Source organism: Fukomys damarensis, unplaced genomic scaffold, assembly GCF_012274545.1.
Source record: "Fukomys damarensis isolate Sample0158 unplaced genomic scaffold, DMR_v1.0_HiC HiC_scaffold_12, whole genome shotgun sequence".
Taxonomy (NCBI): domain Eukaryota; kingdom Metazoa; phylum Chordata; class Mammalia; order Rodentia; family Bathyergidae; genus Fukomys; species Fukomys damarensis.
In genome coordinates, this window is record NW_022900924.1 from 7236351 (window position 1) to 7257444 (window position 21094).

At 41.8% G+C, this 21094-nt stretch overlaps 1 protein-coding gene across 1 annotated transcript in view; it reads right to left on the bottom strand.

The window, feature by feature from the left end:
- Window positions 1-2430: 2430 nt before the first annotated feature.
- Window positions 2431-21094, bottom strand: part of Ankrd13a (ankyrin repeat domain 13A) — a 38244-nt gene continuing 19580 nt past the window's right edge. Inside the window, exons 7-15 of the mRNA XM_010603941.3 lie at window positions 17966-18032; window positions 16552-16633; window positions 15522-15583; window positions 14664-14794; window positions 13890-14047; window positions 12820-12933; window positions 7016-7176; window positions 4649-4716; window positions 2431-4033 (exon numbers count right to left, since the gene is read on the bottom strand). Of these exons, the coding sequence (XP_010602243.1) occupies window positions 3838-4033; window positions 4649-4716; window positions 7016-7176; window positions 12820-12933; window positions 13890-14047; window positions 14664-14794; window positions 15522-15583; window positions 16552-16633; window positions 17966-18032 (1039 nt within the window). The 3' untranslated portion in view covers window positions 2431-3837. The remainder of the gene's footprint in view (window positions 4034-4648; window positions 4717-7015; window positions 7177-12819; window positions 12934-13889; window positions 14048-14663; window positions 14795-15521; window positions 15584-16551; window positions 16634-17965; window positions 18033-21094) is intronic.

The following is a 21094-nucleotide window of genomic DNA, read 5'->3' on the forward strand; positions in this document are numbered from 1 at the left end:
AGGAAAAAAATATGAGAAACTGAAAAAATGGAAATAAAGTTTGTAAATGGGGAGGAGAGGAGGGGGTGAAGGGAGGGCAGGGACAAGGGGAAAAATGAGAATCAAGACCTATTATGTAAAGGTACAGAATCCCAATGATGAATGTAATTGTATTGTATACCTAGATTGTACCAATAACCTCAATAAAAAGAAAAAAAACCCCAAAAACTCAGGACCTTCAACTTGCAGGGCAGGTGGAGGCACTACTGAGCTAAATCCCTGGCCCAAGATAGCATCTTGCTATGAAGTTCAGGCTGGCCTCAAACTCGTGATCCTCCAATCTCAGCCACAGCACTGGGATTACAAGCATGCACCATGCCTGGCTGTTTTTAGGATTTTAAAGCTAACGGTAAAAACTTGCCAAGCCTATAAAACTTGTGACTTGCTCTTTGCTCAGTAATACATGCCGTGGTTGACTCATGTTCTAGTTTTCTGAAACAACTTTATAATATTTATTCTGTCCAAAACCTAGACTAAATCTTTGTTCCAAGTTTATCATCCGTTTCATACAAGAACTCAAGTTAGGGCCGGGGATTTGGCTCAGTGGTTCTGGTGCCTCCCTTGCAAGTACAAGGGCCTGAGTTCAATCCCCAGTACAAAAAAAAAAAAAAAAAAAAAAAAAAAACCAAAAAACTCAAGTTAGAGTAAGAGTAATCTTTGTGGAAAGAGGCTTATTACCTTATTACCGAGGGATGTCTAAAGATAAAAGCATCAATTCTAGAAGACAATTATACCAAAAACTTTTATACACCAAATGCTGGCCAACTAATACATCAAGTTAAATTATTTTCCTGGCCTTCATCGTTGGAAGGATGGGGGAAGTTGATTAATCCCTAGACTTTATAACTAAACTGTACTTATTGCCTGTGTAGGCAGATGAACACACATAACCTGCACCAATCAAATCAAATGAGTTACGTTAGAAAACACTATAAACTCTTAAAGTTGAGATTATGTTGCATATATAAATGACCTCAATCTTAAACCCACATATTTCTAGACATAAGTCTGGGTGGGACTTTGAGCTCCAGTAGAGTCACCTGAAATTTCCAGTCTAGGCTAGAGATATAGCTCAGTGGTACAGCACTTACTGAGTATGCACAATGCCTGGATTCAACCCCCAGTACCGTTTTGTTTTGTTTTGTTTTGTTTTAGTACCGGGGATCAAATTCAGGCGCAGTGCCACTGAGTTAAAGCCCCAGCCCTGCCCAATACTGTAAAGAAAAAATTCCTATCATCCAATTCATCTTTCTTGATGTTATCTGTGATCATCAGGAGGCTGGGAAATTTCCGTCCCTTGTCATTAGAGCAGACCTCTGCTTCCTTGACACCTCACACTAAGTATAGTGTGACACGTTTGTTCATAGAACAGAATGTTGTAGCCACTTTATTGTACTTAGTTCCCACAGTGTCTTCTGAGTAGAAATGACTCAAAAGTTTCTGCTGATACTGGGCCACTCAAGCTTGAATAAACCTTTTAGAAAAATTCACTTGTTAGTTACATCACCTGGAGACACTGCACCTTTTAACCTACAAATAAATTTTCTTTATAGTGCTCTTACGGCTCAAAGTATGATTTACTCCCCTCCCCACAAGCAAAGCAGCTTTTCACGTGTTCCCTTAAGTATCAGAGCCTCCTTTCTGGAAGTCAGACTTGCTGGCCACTGCCTTTTCTGTTTAATACCAATATATTCAGGGGTAGGATGAGTTTGTAAGCCCAATTATCAACTGCATGTGTGAGAACAGCCTCCTAAAGCACTCTGGCTTCAAGAGAGACCACATGTCCACTCAGAACTGCTGTTGGGCCTGGCCGCCTTCCTCCACGAGAGCCAGTGCACCTCCAGGAGACACGTGCCGCAGTCTTCAGTAGCCCCGCACTGGACACTCTGGAACGAGCTGGATGTTGTGTGCATTGGGTAACTTGGGCAGGTCGGCTGACACTTGTAACTGTGTATTTATACAACCGAGCAGCGCACGGGCACCTGGAACTCGAAAACAATGAGCAAAGAGACAAGACTCAGACTCTCCTGGATACGGTATATAGAGCACCCTCTACTGAAGCAGTCTTTATTTGCATTTTGAGAGAACACATGAAAAATGCTGTGACCGGCTGACATGATGCTCAGTCCCTTTTTAAGTGACTTCCTGGGACAAGAAGACCTCAGGAAGCACGACGATGGAATGCAAAGACAGAAATTACCTATAATTCACCTTAGTGAGTAAACGCTGTGGCCTACCTGCAGCCATTCCCAAGAGACTTCACTCTCGGTAAATGCCAAGTAAACAAAATGCTAAGCTGCATACAAAAAAATGTGATTTTTGCCTATACTGGCCTCGTGTATAGAGGAGAAATTTTGGTCAATCATGACAAAGAAAAGGCAGATGGCTTTCTTGACTTAAAAGCACAGTTCTTTGTGTCAAAGAATGTTTTACTGGCAACACTAACTGTATGATAGACGTTAACTGGAACGGTAGTTTATGTTCCTCTCCCTCTCCCAAAAGAAGCATAACAGGAAACAGCTGTGAAACAGGCGGAGATCGTTTACCAGGTTATTTCAGTGCAGCCTATGGGAATGAGAATGAGGTGCTGTATTCCCAGGGGTCTGTATGTTACGTGATAGATATTTACAAGAGGGTTAGACAAAATAGTTACCAAAAAAGGCCTGAGAAAAATCTGGTTAAAATGTATAACGTTGTATTGCTACTGATGGGAAGAGTCATTTTTCTAGCTTTTAAAAATAATAAAAAGATTCTGTTAAAAATATATTTATCCAGAAAGATGTTGATTTGAACTCTAAAAAGCAACATGGAATTATCATTTTCCCTTTTGAATGAAGCGCCATTTAGCTCCATGTTCCCTTTCTAATTTCAAATCTACCCCTTTCTTCCATGTGAAACTAGAACATGCAGCCAGTTATTCCTAGGCTCCTGCACAGAAATCCCTCACTGGAGGAGGCGCTGGACACATGCTTTGCTTGGTTCTCTGCTGTTCCACTGTCATGGCCAGCTTACCCACTTCAAGAACAAGACGTGGGTTCCCCTAGCTGCACCTTCAGGGACAGGATTAGCTGCCTTAGATTTAGCTCTCAAAGAACTGCCTCTGCAAATTCAAATCGATCTCTCAATATGTGGAGTGAGGTGGTTTGAAACTATTGGTAATTTTTTAAGGCTAAGGCAACATCCGTGGTTATTTGTATATCTTAATTTGATGCAAATAGTTAACCACAATCTAAAATAGATCCTGTATATATTTCCTCTTTAACTTTAGCTGGGGTGGAAGGAATGGAATGAGGTGGAGGTGGAGGAGGAATAATGACAATGTTCTAGAAACATCTATATAAAGGTAAAAATAAAGAGTAGATCGGCACAACCCATTTCTTTGGTGAACAGTACAAGGTCTTAAATTCCTAAACCATTCTACAAAGGCTGCTGCTGCTGCTGCTCTCATATATAAAAGCACCCTGACTCTGCAATAACTTGTTTTATTATCACTCCTTGATAAAAATGTGTCTACAAACCTGTGGGGGTTGGGGTTTTTGTCTAAAGCTGGTAGTAAAAATGTGACCTGCAAGCCTATATAGCTAAAGGAAAGTGACGATGCTGTCTTCCCCTGAGCCTGGAGATGGGACCTGCCAATCCCCCTTCCCCACTCTCGGGAGCATCCTGGATGGGCCTTGGAGTCCCTGGTCTTGCACCTCTGCAGAAAGGGGGGCAGCTGCCATCTGCACCAAGGGTAGGCCCTCTGCGCCAGGACCTCAGTTGACATAGCACTCATGTGCAGCCCGGGGGCAGAAAGGTCTATTTCTCAGTGAGCGACAGCTGTAAGACTTGCTGGAGCTCAGCTTCCTCCTCCTGGAGCTGGAGTTCCCGCTCCTCCAGCTCTTTGGCAGAGAGCTGGATGGCCAACTGCAAGTCAGTATCAAAACGGCTTGTCTCACTCAGGGCACCCGGGCACAGGCCTTCAGTGCTGGTGAGGAGGCTTTCTTGGATTGCCCTGGTTGGAAAACAGGAAGAAAAGAGATAGTCAATACTGTCGGCATCATGGTGGTGGAGCAACTATACATATATATTTTCTTTATTTTTCTTTGAGACCGGGTCTCCCTATGTAGTTCAGGCTGGTCTGGAACTTACTATGTAGCCCAGGCTGGCCTTGAACTTGGAATGTTCCTCCTGCCTCAGCCTCCCGGATTACAGGCGTGCAACACCATGCCTGGCTCTAGCAACTGCATTTCTGAACTGTTTATCAAATGCATACTATGCCATGCACTTTATATGCACAATACCATTTTCTTGGGGGCGTATCAGTGCTGCATATAGGTGAAAAACTCAAGGTTCAAAGATCTACTCAGTGATGAGGCTGCAAGTTGAAAAATAAACTTCCCAGGTTCCTCATCAGTTGTTCACCTATGTGCAGCACCTCTATCACCCCTTTCTGGATACTCACTATCAAGAGGTTAGAGCTAGTTTAACAAGTAACTGCCACAGGAGGAAGCAGGATAGCTAACCACTTAAGTCTGTCCTCCTAGTGTGCCATATATCTGCTCATTTATTAAGTGGCTGTTTCAACCTCAGTTTGGCAGTTACATCATCCAGAATCATGTCAAGTCACCTCTCATACTGGGCTTCATAGCTGTGCATCGGGCTGATCCCGCCATTCGAAGCCGGTCCTGAAAGTTCCTAGTGAAAACAAACGTGATGGACATGAACAGAAGAATCTGTTGCCACACTGATAAGGAAATGAAATCAAGAAGAACAAAATTAAAAATATTCACATGCTTATTATTGACAGTGTTGTGAAAAACACTAATAGGATCTAAGCTTTGTCTAATGTTAAAAAGTTTAAAGTTAAGATTAAATACATTTAGGGCTGGGGGTTTAACTTAGTGGTGCCACTGCCTGCCTCGCAAGCCCAAGGTCCTGAGTTCGATCCCTGGTACCAAAAAAAAAAAAAAAAAGATTAAATAAATTCAATGCATACAAAGTAAAAAAATTTAAGAACAGGGATTTAGCTCAGTGGTTCCAGCACCTGCCTCACCAAGTAAAAAAAAAGTTAAAAATAAAATTTTGAACACAAACATAAAATCATCATTAAAAAAAAAAAAAACCCAAAACACTAATTGGGGTTTAGGAGTTAGGTGTGGTGGTAAACATCTGTAATCCCAGCATTTGGGAGATTGAGACAGGAGGATCGTCACAAGTCTGAGGCCAGCCTGGGCTACATAGTGGATTCAAAGCCAGCCTGAACTACATATTGAGACCCTTTCACAACAACAACAAACACATACCAATAAACAGGGACTTAGGTTACCATGAAAATAACCCCCAAATTTCAGGTCATATTTGGTGTAGGGCAGAGATGGCAAACCTTTTAGAGGATCCAGTGATAACAAACAGCCTGCCGTGGCTTGTATGCTGTAGGTTCGCCACCACTGGTCTAGGGTGTATCAGGTACTACCCTAACTCATGGTCAGCACCTTGTGGTGGGCCTTCACACAAAGCCAGTCTGTTGAAAACAGCTGACCTTGGGGAATACCTCAGTGACCAAAACGGGGAATTCTTTTACAGCAAGATTAGAAGAAATGAATTTGGACTACTCCCCTTGTCAAAACTTACGGTCCACAAGGTTTATGTAGATTTAGGGAAATAAGATAATCTCACTTACATTGGGAAAGGAAGAGTGGACTGGGCTGACGGTGATGTCGGGGGGATCCCAAAGGGAATATGCCTGCTCCAGCGTCTGGCCCAGCAGCCTCAGATACCTGCACGGGTCTGGGAGCAGGACTGTGGTGGAGTCAAGGGGAAGTAAAGGAAGGTGACTCACATCACCCGAGCTCCAAGACTTAAGCAAAAAGCTTGGGTGAGTAAGGAGCGAGGGGAGGTGCTGGTCTCAAAGCTTAGCAGTCCCACGAAGACAGGGCCGGGGCTGCTTCACCAGAGAATTCCTAGAACATGCAAACACCTGCTGAATGAGCGATGGAGGAAAACGGGAAACAAGTGACCGAAGAAATGGACAGAAGGCACCAAGGACACAACAGCATGAAGAAAGCAGACCAGACAAATCAGAGTAGAACTGGGAGTCATAGAAGGGAAGGGAAGGGAAAGAAGAAGTGTATGGTGGGGAGGAGGACCTCAAGCCTCAGCTCCTGTAGGGGTCTGGGAGGGCAACCATTTAAGACACCAAAAGGCAACTATCCAGGTCTGTCCTGCCAGGTGGACACTCACTTTAAGGAGATGATAGCCCTCACAAGGGAATACAATATTTGCATAAAAGAATTTTTATAAGCAGGACAAGGTGGTATGTGCCTTAACTGCAGCTCTTCGGAGGCTGAGACAGGAGGATCACTAAGAGTTCCAGGCCAGCCTGAACTACACAGTGAGACTTTATCAACAAAAACAACAACAAAATTTGTATACAGAATCAACAACCATTTTCATCACATATGATGTCTGGTCTTCCTTAGGGAGGAAGAGAGCTAGAATCCACATCACTACCTTCATCTAAGACTAGTAACATTTCTAAGATTTGGGAAAAACTTGATAGTGTAAATTAGCCTGAAATTACTACGTTGGTATTAAAAAATGATGAAAGTACACTTAAAAAATACACAATTATTAGCTACATGGGTGAACACAAAGAAAAAGAAAGTCTGTCTGAAGAGGCTTTGTGAATGAAACTGAATGGAGTTATGTGGATGGTCTTACTAATAAAGTAAGTTTTTAAAAGAGACCATGTACATAAAGCATAAAATGATCTATGTAGGGCCAGAGAGTTAGCTCCATGGTACTGTGCCTGCCTCACAAACATAAGGTCCTGAGTTCAATCTCTGGTACAAAATAAATAAAATAAAATGATGTACATAAATACCAGGTATGGGCCAAACCTGTTATTTTGAATATGTCTTTGGTTATCCAAAAACTGAGTCCAAACCAGAGGGTAACACTTTCCAAGCCCTACTATTTATTCTGACAGACGTACTTGGTTCCTGCTGGACTCCAACAGGCTCTGCTGGATGGCAAACTGCATTATCTCATAATCTTCATCTTGCAAATGCACATTTCTTCCATTGTCTTGAACATGATAAGACTCAGGAATTTCAAACACAGATTGATCAACCTCAAAGTTTGTGACCTGAGAAGCTGAAAACACAAGACAACAGTCTAAGATGTGACCTGAGTTAATTATTATAAATTAAATAATTAAAATAAATTTTTTTTGTAGTGCTGGAAATTGAACATGGGAGCTAATGCAGTGATAGAGAACATTTCAGAGCTTTCAATGATACAAACAGCCCACTGCAGCATGCGTGCCATAGGTCTGCCGCACCACCATTGGTCTACTGCATGACATGCAAATGCTGCAACACTGAGCCACATCCCAGGCTACCTCTTCACCCACTCTCACAGAGGTGCCCACGCTGGCCACAAACCAGACAGGTATGGTGGCATGTACCCGTATTCCAACTGCTTGGGAAGTTTGCAGGACCTGGGTAATTTAGTGAGAATTTGTCTTAAAATAAAAATACAGTGGATCCTTGAGTTACAATTGGCTTCACATACAAACAATATGGGTTATGACTGGAATTTTAGTTTTAACTTATGACCAAAGTCTTGAGTTATGAGCTAAATGCTGGCCACTTGTGTGACTGTAAACATAGACTTGCAATGCCAGAAAGGCATATTTAAGTGCACATAAGCATCAGTCTGAGTCCAGATGTGCGTGTTTGTGGATATAATTTCCATCAGTGCTTTCTTTATATAATCGCTATGATTACTGCTATCAAAATGACCCCCAAAAATCTAAAAAAGAAACAAGGAAGGAGGGGAAGGTAAAGAAAGCAATCACAATTGCAAAGAAGAAAATTGTGGAGAAATGAGAGTGATGTTCACATGACCGACATCCCTAATATGTACAGCAGGTCGAAATCCACCATCTTGACAATCTTACAGAGGAAGATTTGCATAAGGAAGCTAGTGTTGCTGAAGATGTTACTCAAATTAAGTAAGTCACAATCAACAGTGTTAGATAAAGGATATTATTCGTGCTGATAAATGAAAGGCAGATGGCAGGTTAGAGCCTATGTGAGTCTAGAATTTGTGAAAAAGCTAGGGCTATCAATGTAGATCTCATAAAGGATAATCCATCAACAAGTGATAATGGTGAAACATTTCATGCCAGTAAGGGGTGGTTTGCACAATTTTAAAGTGAGAACTGGGGTTCACAGCATAACTAGGCATGGTGAAGCAGCCAGTGCTGATTAAAGGGCTGCTGAAAATTACATACACCACTTCAACACAGTGACACAGAGAAATGGCTTTTGCTCTTGTAAAGTTTTCAACTGAGACGAAACTGGCCCTTTTTGGAAGAAGATGCCCAGGAGAATATAGATTACCCCAAAGGAGAAGAAAATCCCAGGCCACGAGCCTATGAAGGATCGGCTAATCTTACTGCTACGTGCCAATGTGAGTGACCTCAACATAAAGCCTGTCTTCCGGGGCTTTAGCTCAGTGGTTCCACAACCTGCCTCAAGCACAAGCTCCCAAGTTCAATCCCAGATAACAAAACAAAACGAAAAAAAGATAAAGCCTATCCTGGTTTATCACTCTAAGACCCCTAGAGTGTTCAGAAAACAGTCATGAAGAACGGCCTACGGGTCATGTAGAAATCTAACGCAAAAGGCTGGGTAACAAGAGTACTTTTTTTTTTTTTAGTGGCTCAGGGAGGCTTTCTGTCCTATTAAGAAATATCTAGAGGACAAAGGTTTATCACTCAAGGCTCTCCTCATCATAGACAATGCTCTTCCTTATGAGATTTCAAAGAACTGGCTGAAGAATTTCTGTGGCTCTTAGTTAAGTTCCTCTCACCTTATACAACTCCTTTACTGCAGGATATGGTCCAGCAGGTCAGAGCAAACTTTAAGAAGCTATACACCAAGGAACTGTCCCTGAAGCACTTTCAGATGGTCTCATACAAATTTAACCCTTAAAGAGTTCTGGAAGGAACATCCTTTTGTGTGGAGTTAGCTAAGAAATCCTGGTCCAGGTCTCTCTAAGGACACAGAGATATCCTTGGGAGAAAGTGTGACCTAAAATTGTACAGGAGAGAGACTTGGAAGGTTGTGTAGAGGTGCCTGAGCCTTCAAATGACCCTGTGGTCGATAGCACTTTCACTACAACAGTGTGTAGGCTTGCAGGTAGACGGTGATGTTGAGGAACGGGGGAAGGAACACGCGGAGGTGCTGTCTATAGAGGAACTTCTGCCTGAGCAACAGAGCAGAAGCTGAGGAGCTTTCTGAAAAGGAGCAGCAACAATCAGTGAAGCAAAGTTATTCTTCTAAAATAAAGGAAATCTTGAAGAAACAGACAGAGCTACAGACATTTGTAGAGAAGACCCACCCAGACACACAAAAAAGCCAACTGTTGCATTCACTTGCTTAACAACAAGGTCACGTCATTACTGCAGAGCAGTGTTACAAAAGACAGAAGCAGACAACCTTAGACCAATTTTTAGTTCTGAAAGGTGGAGGAGACCTAGTGAGCCAGAAGCAGGTCAGAGGGCTATGGACTCTTCTAAGAGAGAAAGGACACAGAGAGCCAGATTCCTGATGTTCTTATGGAAGGGGACTCTCCTTCCAAACAGTAACCACCTTCCATTTCATCCTCCCTTCCTGTAAGCCAAAGATTTCAACTTGAACAGTGAGCACAGTATGAAATTGTTTCTGATAAGCTAGGCACATTTTGTAACTTTTTGGTGAATACACTGGGAAAACTATTGGTGCTTCTGGTAAATTATTCACATTATATGACCCTTTTTTATTATGAAATGGTTAGTTAAGGGATGCTTTGGGAGGTTTGGAACGCCTTATGCACATTTCTATTATTTCTTATGGGAAAAACAGTATTGAGTTACAACCACCTTCATGAATGAATTGAGTTCAAAAGTCAAGGATCCACTGTTAAAAGGTCTGGAGATGTAGCTCAGTAATACAGTGCCCTGAGTTCAATTCCCAGTATAAAAAAAAAATCAAAGAAGTCATAAGCAAGGCTTGATATTATGTGAGAAATTTTGAGAATAATTCCAAGAGCAGAAAGTACCAGAATACAGGTTTTCTTCTTGGTGCCTTGATTTTAAAATTAACACATAATGAAAAATATAAAAGATTATGAAATGAAGATTTCTCTCCCTATGCCAAGTCTATTTCTAAACACCAAAGGTAGCCAGTGTTTACATGTATTCTTTGGGAACTGATAGACATGGATGGAAATTGCTGTGGGTATGTATGTGTACATATATACAGTCATACACCCATGTTTTTTCTCTTTTTATTATGAAATAATAAATATGTAAGAATATATGGGCTGGGGATTTAGCTCAGTGCTGCTGTCGCCTGCCTCACAAGTGCAAGGCCCCAAGTTCAATCCCCAGTACCAAAAAAAAACACATAGATATCTTCATACTTAAAATATAAGTGTAATAATAAATTCCTGTGTATCTTTCATCTAGGTAGACACACAAAACATTAGTACCACATTCCCAGAACCCCTTCTTAACCAATATCTCCTTTTTTCTCTCCCTAGGTAAACACATAATTAAGAATATTGGTTTTTAGCTGGACGTGCTGGCACACGCCTGTGATCCCAGCACTCGGGAGGCTGAAGCAGGAGGATCACTGTGAGTTCGAGACCAGCCTGGGCTACATAGTAAGTTCCAGGTCAGTCTCAACTACATAATGAGACCCTGTCCCAAAAAACAAAAAAACAAAACAAAACAAAAAAAAGAATATTGGTTTTTACTATCTAGTTCTTCTGTGGAATTTTGCCACATGTGCATCTTGTGGGAAATGTGTAGCCCATTCTGTAACTTCGCATAAGTGGACTCGTGATGTTTATTCTTCAAATCAGATTTTTCCCCATTCAACACCGTTTTTGAGATTTATCCATTTTGATATACTTGGCTATTTTCACTATTACAAAATATTTCATATTTCTGTATTATACCAACACAATTAGTACATTCTATGATCTCCGGACACGTCTAGTTTCCAGAATTTTGCTATTATGAACAATGTTACTATTCATTCCTGGGGTGTCTAGACTCTTATAGGCATAAATTTCTGTGGAGAAAAACCTAGAAACTGCCAAGTCATAAAGTACACGTCTTCAATTTGTTAATTAATGCCAAATTTTTTTCAAAAAATTATACCAATTTACTTTTCCTACTAAGAGTAAATGAATGATCCTTTGCTGTACAAGTAATGGACATATAGTATTATCTGACTTTATTATACTACCAAAGTATAAAGTTGTATATTCATCATATTGGTAAACTAAAAGGAGGAAAACCATTATCACCATCTTGTAGTTGTACAAAAGCAGCTGACAAAAATCAATACTTAAAAATGGTAAAAACTCTCAACATTATGTTTGATCCCCAACATCACAAAAGAACAAGCAAAACGAGTAAAAAAAACTCAACAAACTAGGAGAGCCGGATGCAGTGGTGCACACCTGTAATCCCAGCACTTGGGAGGCTGAGGCAGGAGGATCGCTGTGAGTTGGAGACCAGCCTGGGCTACATAGTGAGTTCACGGCCAGCCTGAACTACACAGAGAGACCCTGCCTCAAAAAAGAACAAAACAGGGCCAGAGATGTAGTTCAGTGGTGCCACGCCTGCCTGGCAAGCACAAGGTGCTGAGTTCTATCCTCGGTACTGAAGGAAAAAAAAAAAGCAAAAAGCTTTTTCAAAACAGAAAACAAAAAACTAGGAGCACAAAGGAAGAGTTTCCTCAACATAACCAAGGACATCTGCAAAGAATCTATATCTAACATCATACTTAATGATGAAACATAAGATCAGGAACAAGTCAGCTGGGGATGCACCTCAGTGACAGAGCACTTGTGCAGTACGCGTGAGGCACTGAGTTCAATCCTCAGCACCTCAAAAAAAATCAATCAAAGTCAGGAACAAAGTAATGATATCCATTCTTTCCACTCTCGTTCAACATTGTACTTGATGTCCTAGACAGATTAATAAAGCAAGAAAGATAAAAGGCTTAAACTGGCAAGAAAGAAGGAAAATTGTATTGATTTACAGGCAATATGATCATACATGTAAGGAATCTTAGGGAATCTGCAAAAAGGCGATCAGAAATATAAAAAAATCTATTATATTCCTTCCTATGTGCAGATAGCTGGAAAATAAATCCATTTAAAACAATCCAGCTGGGTGTGGTGGCGCATGCCTGTAATCCCAGCACTTGGGAGGCTGAGGCAGGAGGATCGCTGTGAGTTCAAGACCAGCCTGGGGCTGCATAGCGAGTTCCAGGTCAGTGTCAATTACACAGCGAGACCCTGTCTCCAATAAATAAATAAATAAATAAATAAACAAACAAACAAAACAATCCAAAGATATGAACCGCACGAATGGCAAAGGAGCACAAGGAAATGTGCAAGGATCTAGAAATGGTCGGTCGTGACTGCGATGGTGTCTTGGCAGATGCATGTTTGTGCAAATGCATCTCGCTATCACACTCACAATGAGAGCATTCGACTGCATGTACATCACACTCACTAAAGCTGAGTTTTGAGGACATGCTTCCTAATACAAGTGACTCCACAGATTCTATAAGCTTTCTCCTCATTTAATCTAAATCTAAAATTTTCTTATCCAACACAAAAACCTACTTCACAAGATACCCCAATTTCAAACAGGAAAATGAGGGTAATGACTGAACACATGACTTGTCACTCTTGAGTCACAGAACAGCTTTTCTGTTTTTGTACCTGAATCAGCCTGGGTCCCTTCCACGTTGTGAGAGACAGTTTCTTCAGCAGTACTGCAGCCATTAACATTTCCAAAGGTAATCCGTGCATTTAAGACGTGAAACAAGGGAATTTCTAACAAAATAAAAGCTTTTATAAATAAGCTTTACTAAGAACAACGCTAACAGTCATCATTTACTGAATGCTAAGCTGGTGCTATGCCAAACACTTTTTATCAGTATGATTTAATTTCTCTAATGTCCGTCCTCAGTGTCCAGAAGAGAACACTGAGACACGGACTCAGAGTGAAACCATTTCTTCTAGATCACAGTGATTAAGTAATTCAGCCAGTATTCAAGTGTCATAAACACACCCCTATTCAAAATTAAAATTTCTCATGAGTAATATTATATAAAGCATTATGCATACTAGCTCAGGCCCTAAAATAAATTTATATATCAAAAGATGTTGAAGTCAACTGGTTTCCTTAAATGATTGTCCAAGTGAAGTTTTACTTAGGGTAAGGTAAGGTTTGACATTAAAACAACGTTATACCTTCATGCCTTTTTACTTCTGTCAGTGCCATCTATCAACAAAACTGATGGCTGAAGATTGATATGCAAAATGAACCAAGATCATGATACCCCTTTAAATCAAATGAAATCAGAGGAGCTGGGGATTTAGCTCAATGGTTCTGCTGCTGGCCTTACAAGCACAAGGACCCGGGTTGGATGCCCAGTACCAAAAACAAAAACAAAAACAGCAAACAAACAACAAAACAAACATCCATGATTTTTGCCAGGTGTGGTGGCGCATGCCTGTAATCCCAGCACTCGGGAGGCTGAGGCAGGAGGGTCGCTGTGAGTTGAGACCAGCCTGGGCTACATAGTGAGTTCCAGGTCAGTCTCAACTACATAGTGAGACCCTGTCTCAAAAACCCAAAAAACAAATCAGAGGATAATTCTAATCTCTTCCATTGTGTTTATTGTGTGATACCTTGGGTCTAATGAACTGCAATGCCATAAAGCACATTTTCTTGCCCTTAACAATGGACATAACTAGTACTGCTGCTGAGGTTTATTTAATGGTACCTATTTTGACAGGAAATCCAGGTGGGAATTCCAGTTTGATGAAATCTCTCAGTCTTGCAAAGTGCGCACTAGTTCGAGCCATGAGGTCAATGATGGGAATGACCTGCTCCACAAGGGAGAGGGGAAACTCTTCACACATCCACAGCGTTGCTTTAAATCTGCAGGATGAGACCAAGAAAGCGGGGCATCTGTACTCGATGGGGACAGTAGATTACCGCTGTGCATAACACCAGCCTCCTTACTTCATGCTATTCCATTACTGTATCACGAGGTTCAAACTACTGAGGGACTGACACGAGGAATCCACATCACCCTGAAGGCTGGCAGCCGGGTAACCTGGACCACAACTTATCCCTGCCACTGCCTCAACAGACAGGAAGCACAGCAAAACCGACGAGCAGCTGATAGAAATCATTTCATTTGATTGGTCAAGACTTCTCGGTGGTTAAAAAAACAAAAATAAGAAAGAATTGTTACATCTCTTCTACATACCATTTGAAAAGGGCTAATCGGAAGGGCAATCTACAGGGCCGGGGATTTAGCTCAGTGGTTCCACCACCTGCTCGCAAGCACAAGGTCCAAGGTCCAAGGTCCGGAGTTTGATCCCCGGGACCAAAAAATTAAAAACTTGTAAAAAAAGAAGGGCAGTCTATGGCAGCTCTCACCAGATAAAGCAATTTGCAAATTCTGTTTAAAGAAGGGGGCAAAAGAGTGACTGAACCTGACACCCTGAAGTCATCCGTGAATTGGAGACGGCAGCCAACTAGCTCTTACTTTTGGGTTCTAATTGACAGCTCCTTCGGCCTCCCGATGTCCCTGTCTTTCAGGTCAAAGTCTTCATCGAAGTACTCATCAGGTGTGATGGCTGTGGGGTTGTTTGCGGTGGCAAACTCCGTGGTGAGGTCCTGCCGAGCCAGAACTCAGGAGAGTCAGAGGCGGCAAACGATGCTCGCAAGCGGAGGCCTAGGGCACTGCTCCCTGAGGTAGACGTGTTAGCCAGCTACAGACCAGGAGATTCTAATCACTAACGCTTTGACATTAAGTTACTGCGCGGAGCAAGCAAGTCTAAAACATTGTTATAAAACCAAATGGCAAGTCTAATGCATTCCCCATTTTAAAGTAATTCTCTATTTTCCATTGCATTTTTACTCTCCTGATGATAGAAAAAAAGAGAAATTTGAAAGTGTGAGATTTAAAAGACTTAGAGTGTAAGTTCCACCTCTTGTCACTGTCTACCTTAGACTGGAAAAGAAATTTCATTTTACTGACCTTATAGGACATCGCTTATACTGAGCACAAAGTCACAGAGGGGATTAAGTAAGAAAATGTTACAGTGCTTAGTTACAACATCAAGGCCTGAACCCTTCTCGGGTTTTATGTTTACAGAGACCCCTCATGGGTAGTGCATGAGTGATCTCTCACCTGATTTCCATAAACATATCTCCTCTCTAAAATTCTTATTTTCACACTCACTCAATGAATTCTCTTCCTAAAGATTCTTAAACTCCAACCTGAGGGTTCTCTAACTTTTTCAGATAGAGCAACCTACTCCTGATACATCTAAGTGCCACCAGGACGCAGAAGGTCTTTTTCTTCATTGAACTGCACTAGAAGTTCGTAGCTTCAACTTACCCCTTGAGCACCAAACTGATGTTCCACCGTTCCCAGGAGAGATTCCAGTGGGTTCCTGTCCGCTACAGATGGGGGAAAAGTTTAATGTCTAATATTACATCTTACTTGTGGCTATAAAAAAGTTCTTCGTCGTATTTTTTAAATTTCTGATGCTTGGCTGAAGCCAGTCTGCATTAAGATCAGAAACTACCTGCGTTAGAAAATACATTTAGAGACAGACTGATAAAATCATTCACAAAAGCTGATTTATCCCTCATAATTATTTTTCATTAGGATCTATAAACTAGAGGAACAGCTATAAAAACTCAAGCAGAATTATGGAGTCTAGATTTAGGAGTGAACCAGGTTTGTATTCTAATCTCATGATGGCCCTTCACTACTGTGTGCTCTGGGCCTCAATTCCCTCATCTGTCCAACTGGAGCAACCTAGCAGCTGTAATGGTGCTGGTGGTTAATGACTTCTACCCACTTACCACATGCTGTGAGCATTATTCTAAAGGTTTGCATGTGGCAACTGATCTAATTCTCTCGGTTACACTAAGAAAGGTCTGGTATCACCTCCATTTCACTGCTGAGGAAACTGCGGCACAGATGGTGCCTAATTTCACAAGGCCACAGAGCTGACAGAGCCAGGATGTGGCCACCAAATATTGGCAATGTTTTGGCTGGAGCCCAAGTTCCATTCAAATCTTCCATCACAACAATTTCGACTAAACTGCTCATTCCAATGACAATGTTCTCCAGTATTCCTATCTACTTCTTTGGATGAATGAAACAACTGTTCATTAGAACATGTAAACAAGCCCTCATGAATGGTTTTAATTACAGCTGAAGCCAACTATGGGGAAACACCCTAAGAATGAGTCAGTCTAAGGAAATCTTTGTAATAAGAAGTTAGGGTTAGGATTATTATGTTCCAGTCACATTAACTCAAACTTCACAAAGCAAACAAGGACTCTCTCTAAGCTAAAAATACAAAAGAAAGAAAGAAAAGAAAAGAAAAAATAGAGTGGGAGGTAGTTGTAATTACCTTTGTATCTCTTTTTTTCCTCCTCGGTAAGATGTTCTGTGCGTATTTTGGTTATCACACTCACATTGTTTACTGTGTAAACCTTGAGAGATGTGTGCAAAAGAAAACAGTGACACAGGGAATCAAAACTCAAAAAATAAGCATAGCACGAGCAAGAATGCTGAAGCAAAAGAAAAAAAAATCCAGCAAAATAAAAATGAGAAATGGTTAACAATCATTAGGATCCTTCAGAGAAAATATACAAACTATCAACTGAGAAATGTATCAGCAGTTACTTTCCATATTTGAGTTAAGACGGAGGAGTTAACAGTGACAGACTGCATCTTCCTCCTTGCCCTTTTTGTTGCTAAATGGTCTCAAACAAATGTCCTGCAAGTAAGTTTCCCACCTGGGCTCTTCTTGCACTAGAAGACCCAACCCTGTCTCCAATACTCGCTCTTATCTGTGGTAATCTTCTAATCACACTGACTCAGACAGCCACCTGCTGGACCGAAAGAGAAGGAATAAACACAGGTTCTCTAGACCTGTAAGGTTCAGAGGAAATCAGCAAGTCACTACTGAAAAGACATTCTGTCTACTGACAGAAAAGCTGCTGTAACTGCCAGAAGAGATCATCTGTTATCAGAATACAGTGATCTGCAAGTCAAATACAACAGTTAACAGAGAACTGTTTATTCTATACGTGGGTTCCTAATGTTGAAAGCTGCCGAAAACATACTCAGCACTAGAACAACTATTTCTAAAGGCATCTGCTGAGCATGATGTAAGCTTTGCGCACTCTGAGGCCATCCAAGGACCCTGCAGCACCTGGCCCCATCCCTGCAAGCTATCAATCCCTGCTGTACTGCGAGAGTCAGGAAAGGCCAGCAAACGGCCTGCCAGCTGACAAAATGCCCGGTTACTGGACAGACAGTTGTCTCCACTGTGACAGCAATGGTTTAAATGCACTGATGTCATGCAAATACACTGTAAGCCTACTGGCTGCAATTCGGCTGATTTGTTAATAATCCTTAAGAGATTAAAAAAAAGTCATAGACTCACAAAAGCTGCTATACACATTTTTAAAAGCCACTTAGGTTACAAGAAAAAAATGACAAGCATGCTAAATCTAATCCTTTCTTTTTTCTTTCTTTTGAAAGAGTTAAAGGAATAACTAGCTTGTCCTTTGCTGTACTCATTTCTTTCTGTAACACTGTTTCTCCATGGCGTGGCTAGAGACCTCCTCAGGACGTGCTATCCTATTTTCTGAAAGTCAAATAATAAAACATCCAAGTGAGACACACATTAGACAATACTTATTCCCCAGAGGGCCTACATGGCACAGATGCATGAAAAAAAAAAATCTAAACAGACTCCTCATTTGCATAGAAGCTAAATAGCTATATTAAATCTTATTTTAAGAGTTTCCTTTTACCTTTGCTTCGTAACCATTAACAACTTCTGCTTTATCTGTCCTCCAGCCCCAGAATCCGGATTTAGTTCTGATAAAAAGTGAACACCACAAATTTCTACATGTACAATATGCCATTCAGATTTATTCCTGCAGCCTTTACAACTTTTTCCCCAGCTTAAATTAGTGAAGGACACTTGGAAATCATGGTCCTATTGTCCACAAAAGGATGCTGCCAATGACAGATGGCTTAAACACCCCCCACCCTCCCCCCACAGTTATTAATCAATTTGCCTCGTTCCAGGCGTAGAAAGCCTCCATTCTTGGCTTCTTTACAAAAACTGCCATCAAGGGGGACAAAGGTGGTGACATTTATTGGACAGCTGTGCTAGAGGAGTGAAGATGACCAGCATCCAAGAGCTTGCCACCAGGAGATATCTGGGAGGCATCACCAGAGCAATCTGGGTTATCCTAACTGTGGGCACGAATATTAGAGGATCCATCCCTATAAGCAGCCACATCTCTACCCAGGAATTCTCAGAACAATGACGCAGAGTATCTTCCTCCTCAGGACAAAGGTGGTAGGATAGGAACTCATTGGTGTGTTGAGCTGCTAGACTAGGATATTTGGGTTTTTTGTTGTTGTTGTTGTTGTTGTTTTTGAGACAGGGTCTCACTATGTATTTGAGACTGACCTGGAACTCACTATGTAGCCCAGGCTGGTCTCGAACTCACAGCGAACCTCCTGCCTTAGCCTCCCGAGTGCTGGGATTACAGGCGTGCGCCACCACATCCGGCTAGGATAGGATATTAAAGCCTGCAAAATGGCCTGTGATTCATACATTTTATCAAGTTTAGTGCAATAGAGGGAAAGGCTATTAAAATAGTATTTTCAACCCAGCTGCTGATTCCAATCGATGGAACTGCTTTTAAAGTAACCCAGCAGTGCAGTGGTGGCCACAATACTGGTTATGTGTCCACACACCCAGTTAATTCAGCTCTACATATTCCTAGAAAAAAATGCTTTCAGTACTCAAGAACAGCCAAGAGGTTCTGATTTGTTTCACAGAGCTTTCCCTGGGAAATGCTACCACCCTGAGGGAGCCCGGCCCAGCCCTGCCCAGCCCTGCCCTTTGTCTAGGACATCACATCCTAGCTCTACTTAGCCCCTCGTAGGACAAAAACCTGCCTTGTGTTCCGACCCCGGAGTGAAGGGAGACGTCATGCAGAGGCTCCGGGAATAGTGGCGGGTTAGTGAAGTCACAAAAACACTTATTTACATTTTGTGTTTCTATAATGCTTTGATTTCCTTCTAACAGAATCTGCTTAATGAAATCAGTCCAGATGGGGAAAATGAGCTTTATGTGTACATTTTAACCTGTCAGAGAAAGGAGGGACCAAAGCTTTAATTTTCCTTTAGTTACCTACAATTCGTACAATATGACCCATGCAGGGAAGATAAAAATCTTAAAGGGATTGCACCAAATGCTAACTCACACTGTAGAAGTGAAATAGTTAAGTCACAGGGCTGGAGGCTACGAACCATAACTTACTGATCAATAAGCAACAGACCCTCTAACCATGAGATATTCCTTCTATTGAACTAATCCAATCCTCAGCTCTTTGTCTCTGCACTAAGTCACTTTTGTTTTCTGACATTCAGTCCCGAGGGACCACAGGACGATAAAATCTGCTCCACTTTGCCCTTCCTGCGTGCTGAGAAAATGAAGTTTTCCTGTCCCCCGAGGGCCCGCCAAGCTCGTCAGTCACCTGCATCTGCCTTCTCGGGACGCTGGCCTCTACTGCCCTTTGCATTTCTACTTCGGTATCAATTCAGTTAGTAAACTCCATGTCTACACCTTGTTTTAGAAACCAGGATTTTAATGATTCCTCGGCCTTGGCTGACTGCATGTGCTGCCACACCCAGCTCCCCCTGCCTGTCCCCCAAGACCACCTGGCAGGCACTATCGCTGGGCAACCGCTGCACTACCTGGAGAGAGGCTCTAACGGTGGCAGGGAATGTTTGATTTCAGGTGAGTGCAGCACAAAGTGTACACTGATAACCAAAAGGTCACAAGAGGAGGGGAGGAATTTACAAGTATCAAGTTCTAAGAAACAAACTAAAAGAAAGAAACGGACAAAAGTGACTATCATAGAACACAAGAGAAAGCCACACTTTCAACATTCAGTCAAAGAAATGCTCACACCGCTGGTTAGAAGTAGCTGCACACATATTTTGTACAAGCAAGCCTCACATTCAAGAGTTGTTCAAATCCTTGCTAAATGAAAGCCAAGCTCACTGATCACACATTTAATTCTGAGCATCATCCAAAAAAAAAGCTGCTTTTCCAGGAATTCACACTTGGCAGCCTATTATCAATTACAAAAGGACAGTTAACTCAAACTGTTTGAGAACCCTGTGACCATGCAAACACACAATATGCCTTCATGCTCAGCACAAGCAAAATGTGCTATGACTCTCCATCGGCACTCAGTGGGGTAAAGCCAGTAAGTGGCATACTCCCCGAATAAGTTACACTTAATGACAAACAATGACTAGCTAATGAACTACACAGGGAGCAGTGTCTCTTCTCATAACATCTTCGGAGCACAGACTTCAGAGTTCTCATCTGAGTCAGTCTCATTTTTTTCTAAGGAACCAGAGAACCAGAGCAGTCAAGCACTTGCCCAAAGCCACAGTTAACACAGTAGCCGTGCTGATGGTGCTCGGTCTTCCCAACTCTCAGGCAAGGAGGACAGGCAGCCTCCACTACCTCCTGGTGTTACAAAGAGTGCTCTAAGCTGAAGGTGTCCACTCTGTCTGCAGAGGCTCATGCTGAGGCCTGAAGATACCTTTTCAAGACTCTTCCAGGTAAAGGCACCTAAACCTCATTGTCCTTGGAGGACAACTTCTGTCGACTAGCAAAAGACTGGTGGGAGGAGGCTGGAGAGAGGATTTGCTGCATCAGGGGACACTGCTGCTCCTACCTAAGTAGAAGCAGCCTCTGGACACCACACAGGCTGTGGGTTTTGGTTTTTCCTTCTGCTACTAACAGACACTTAACCTCCACTTAGAAGAAAGGGGCAATTACGTTATATGTTTGACCAAACACAAATGTCATTTTTTTTTTTTTTTTTTTTTTTTTTTTTTTT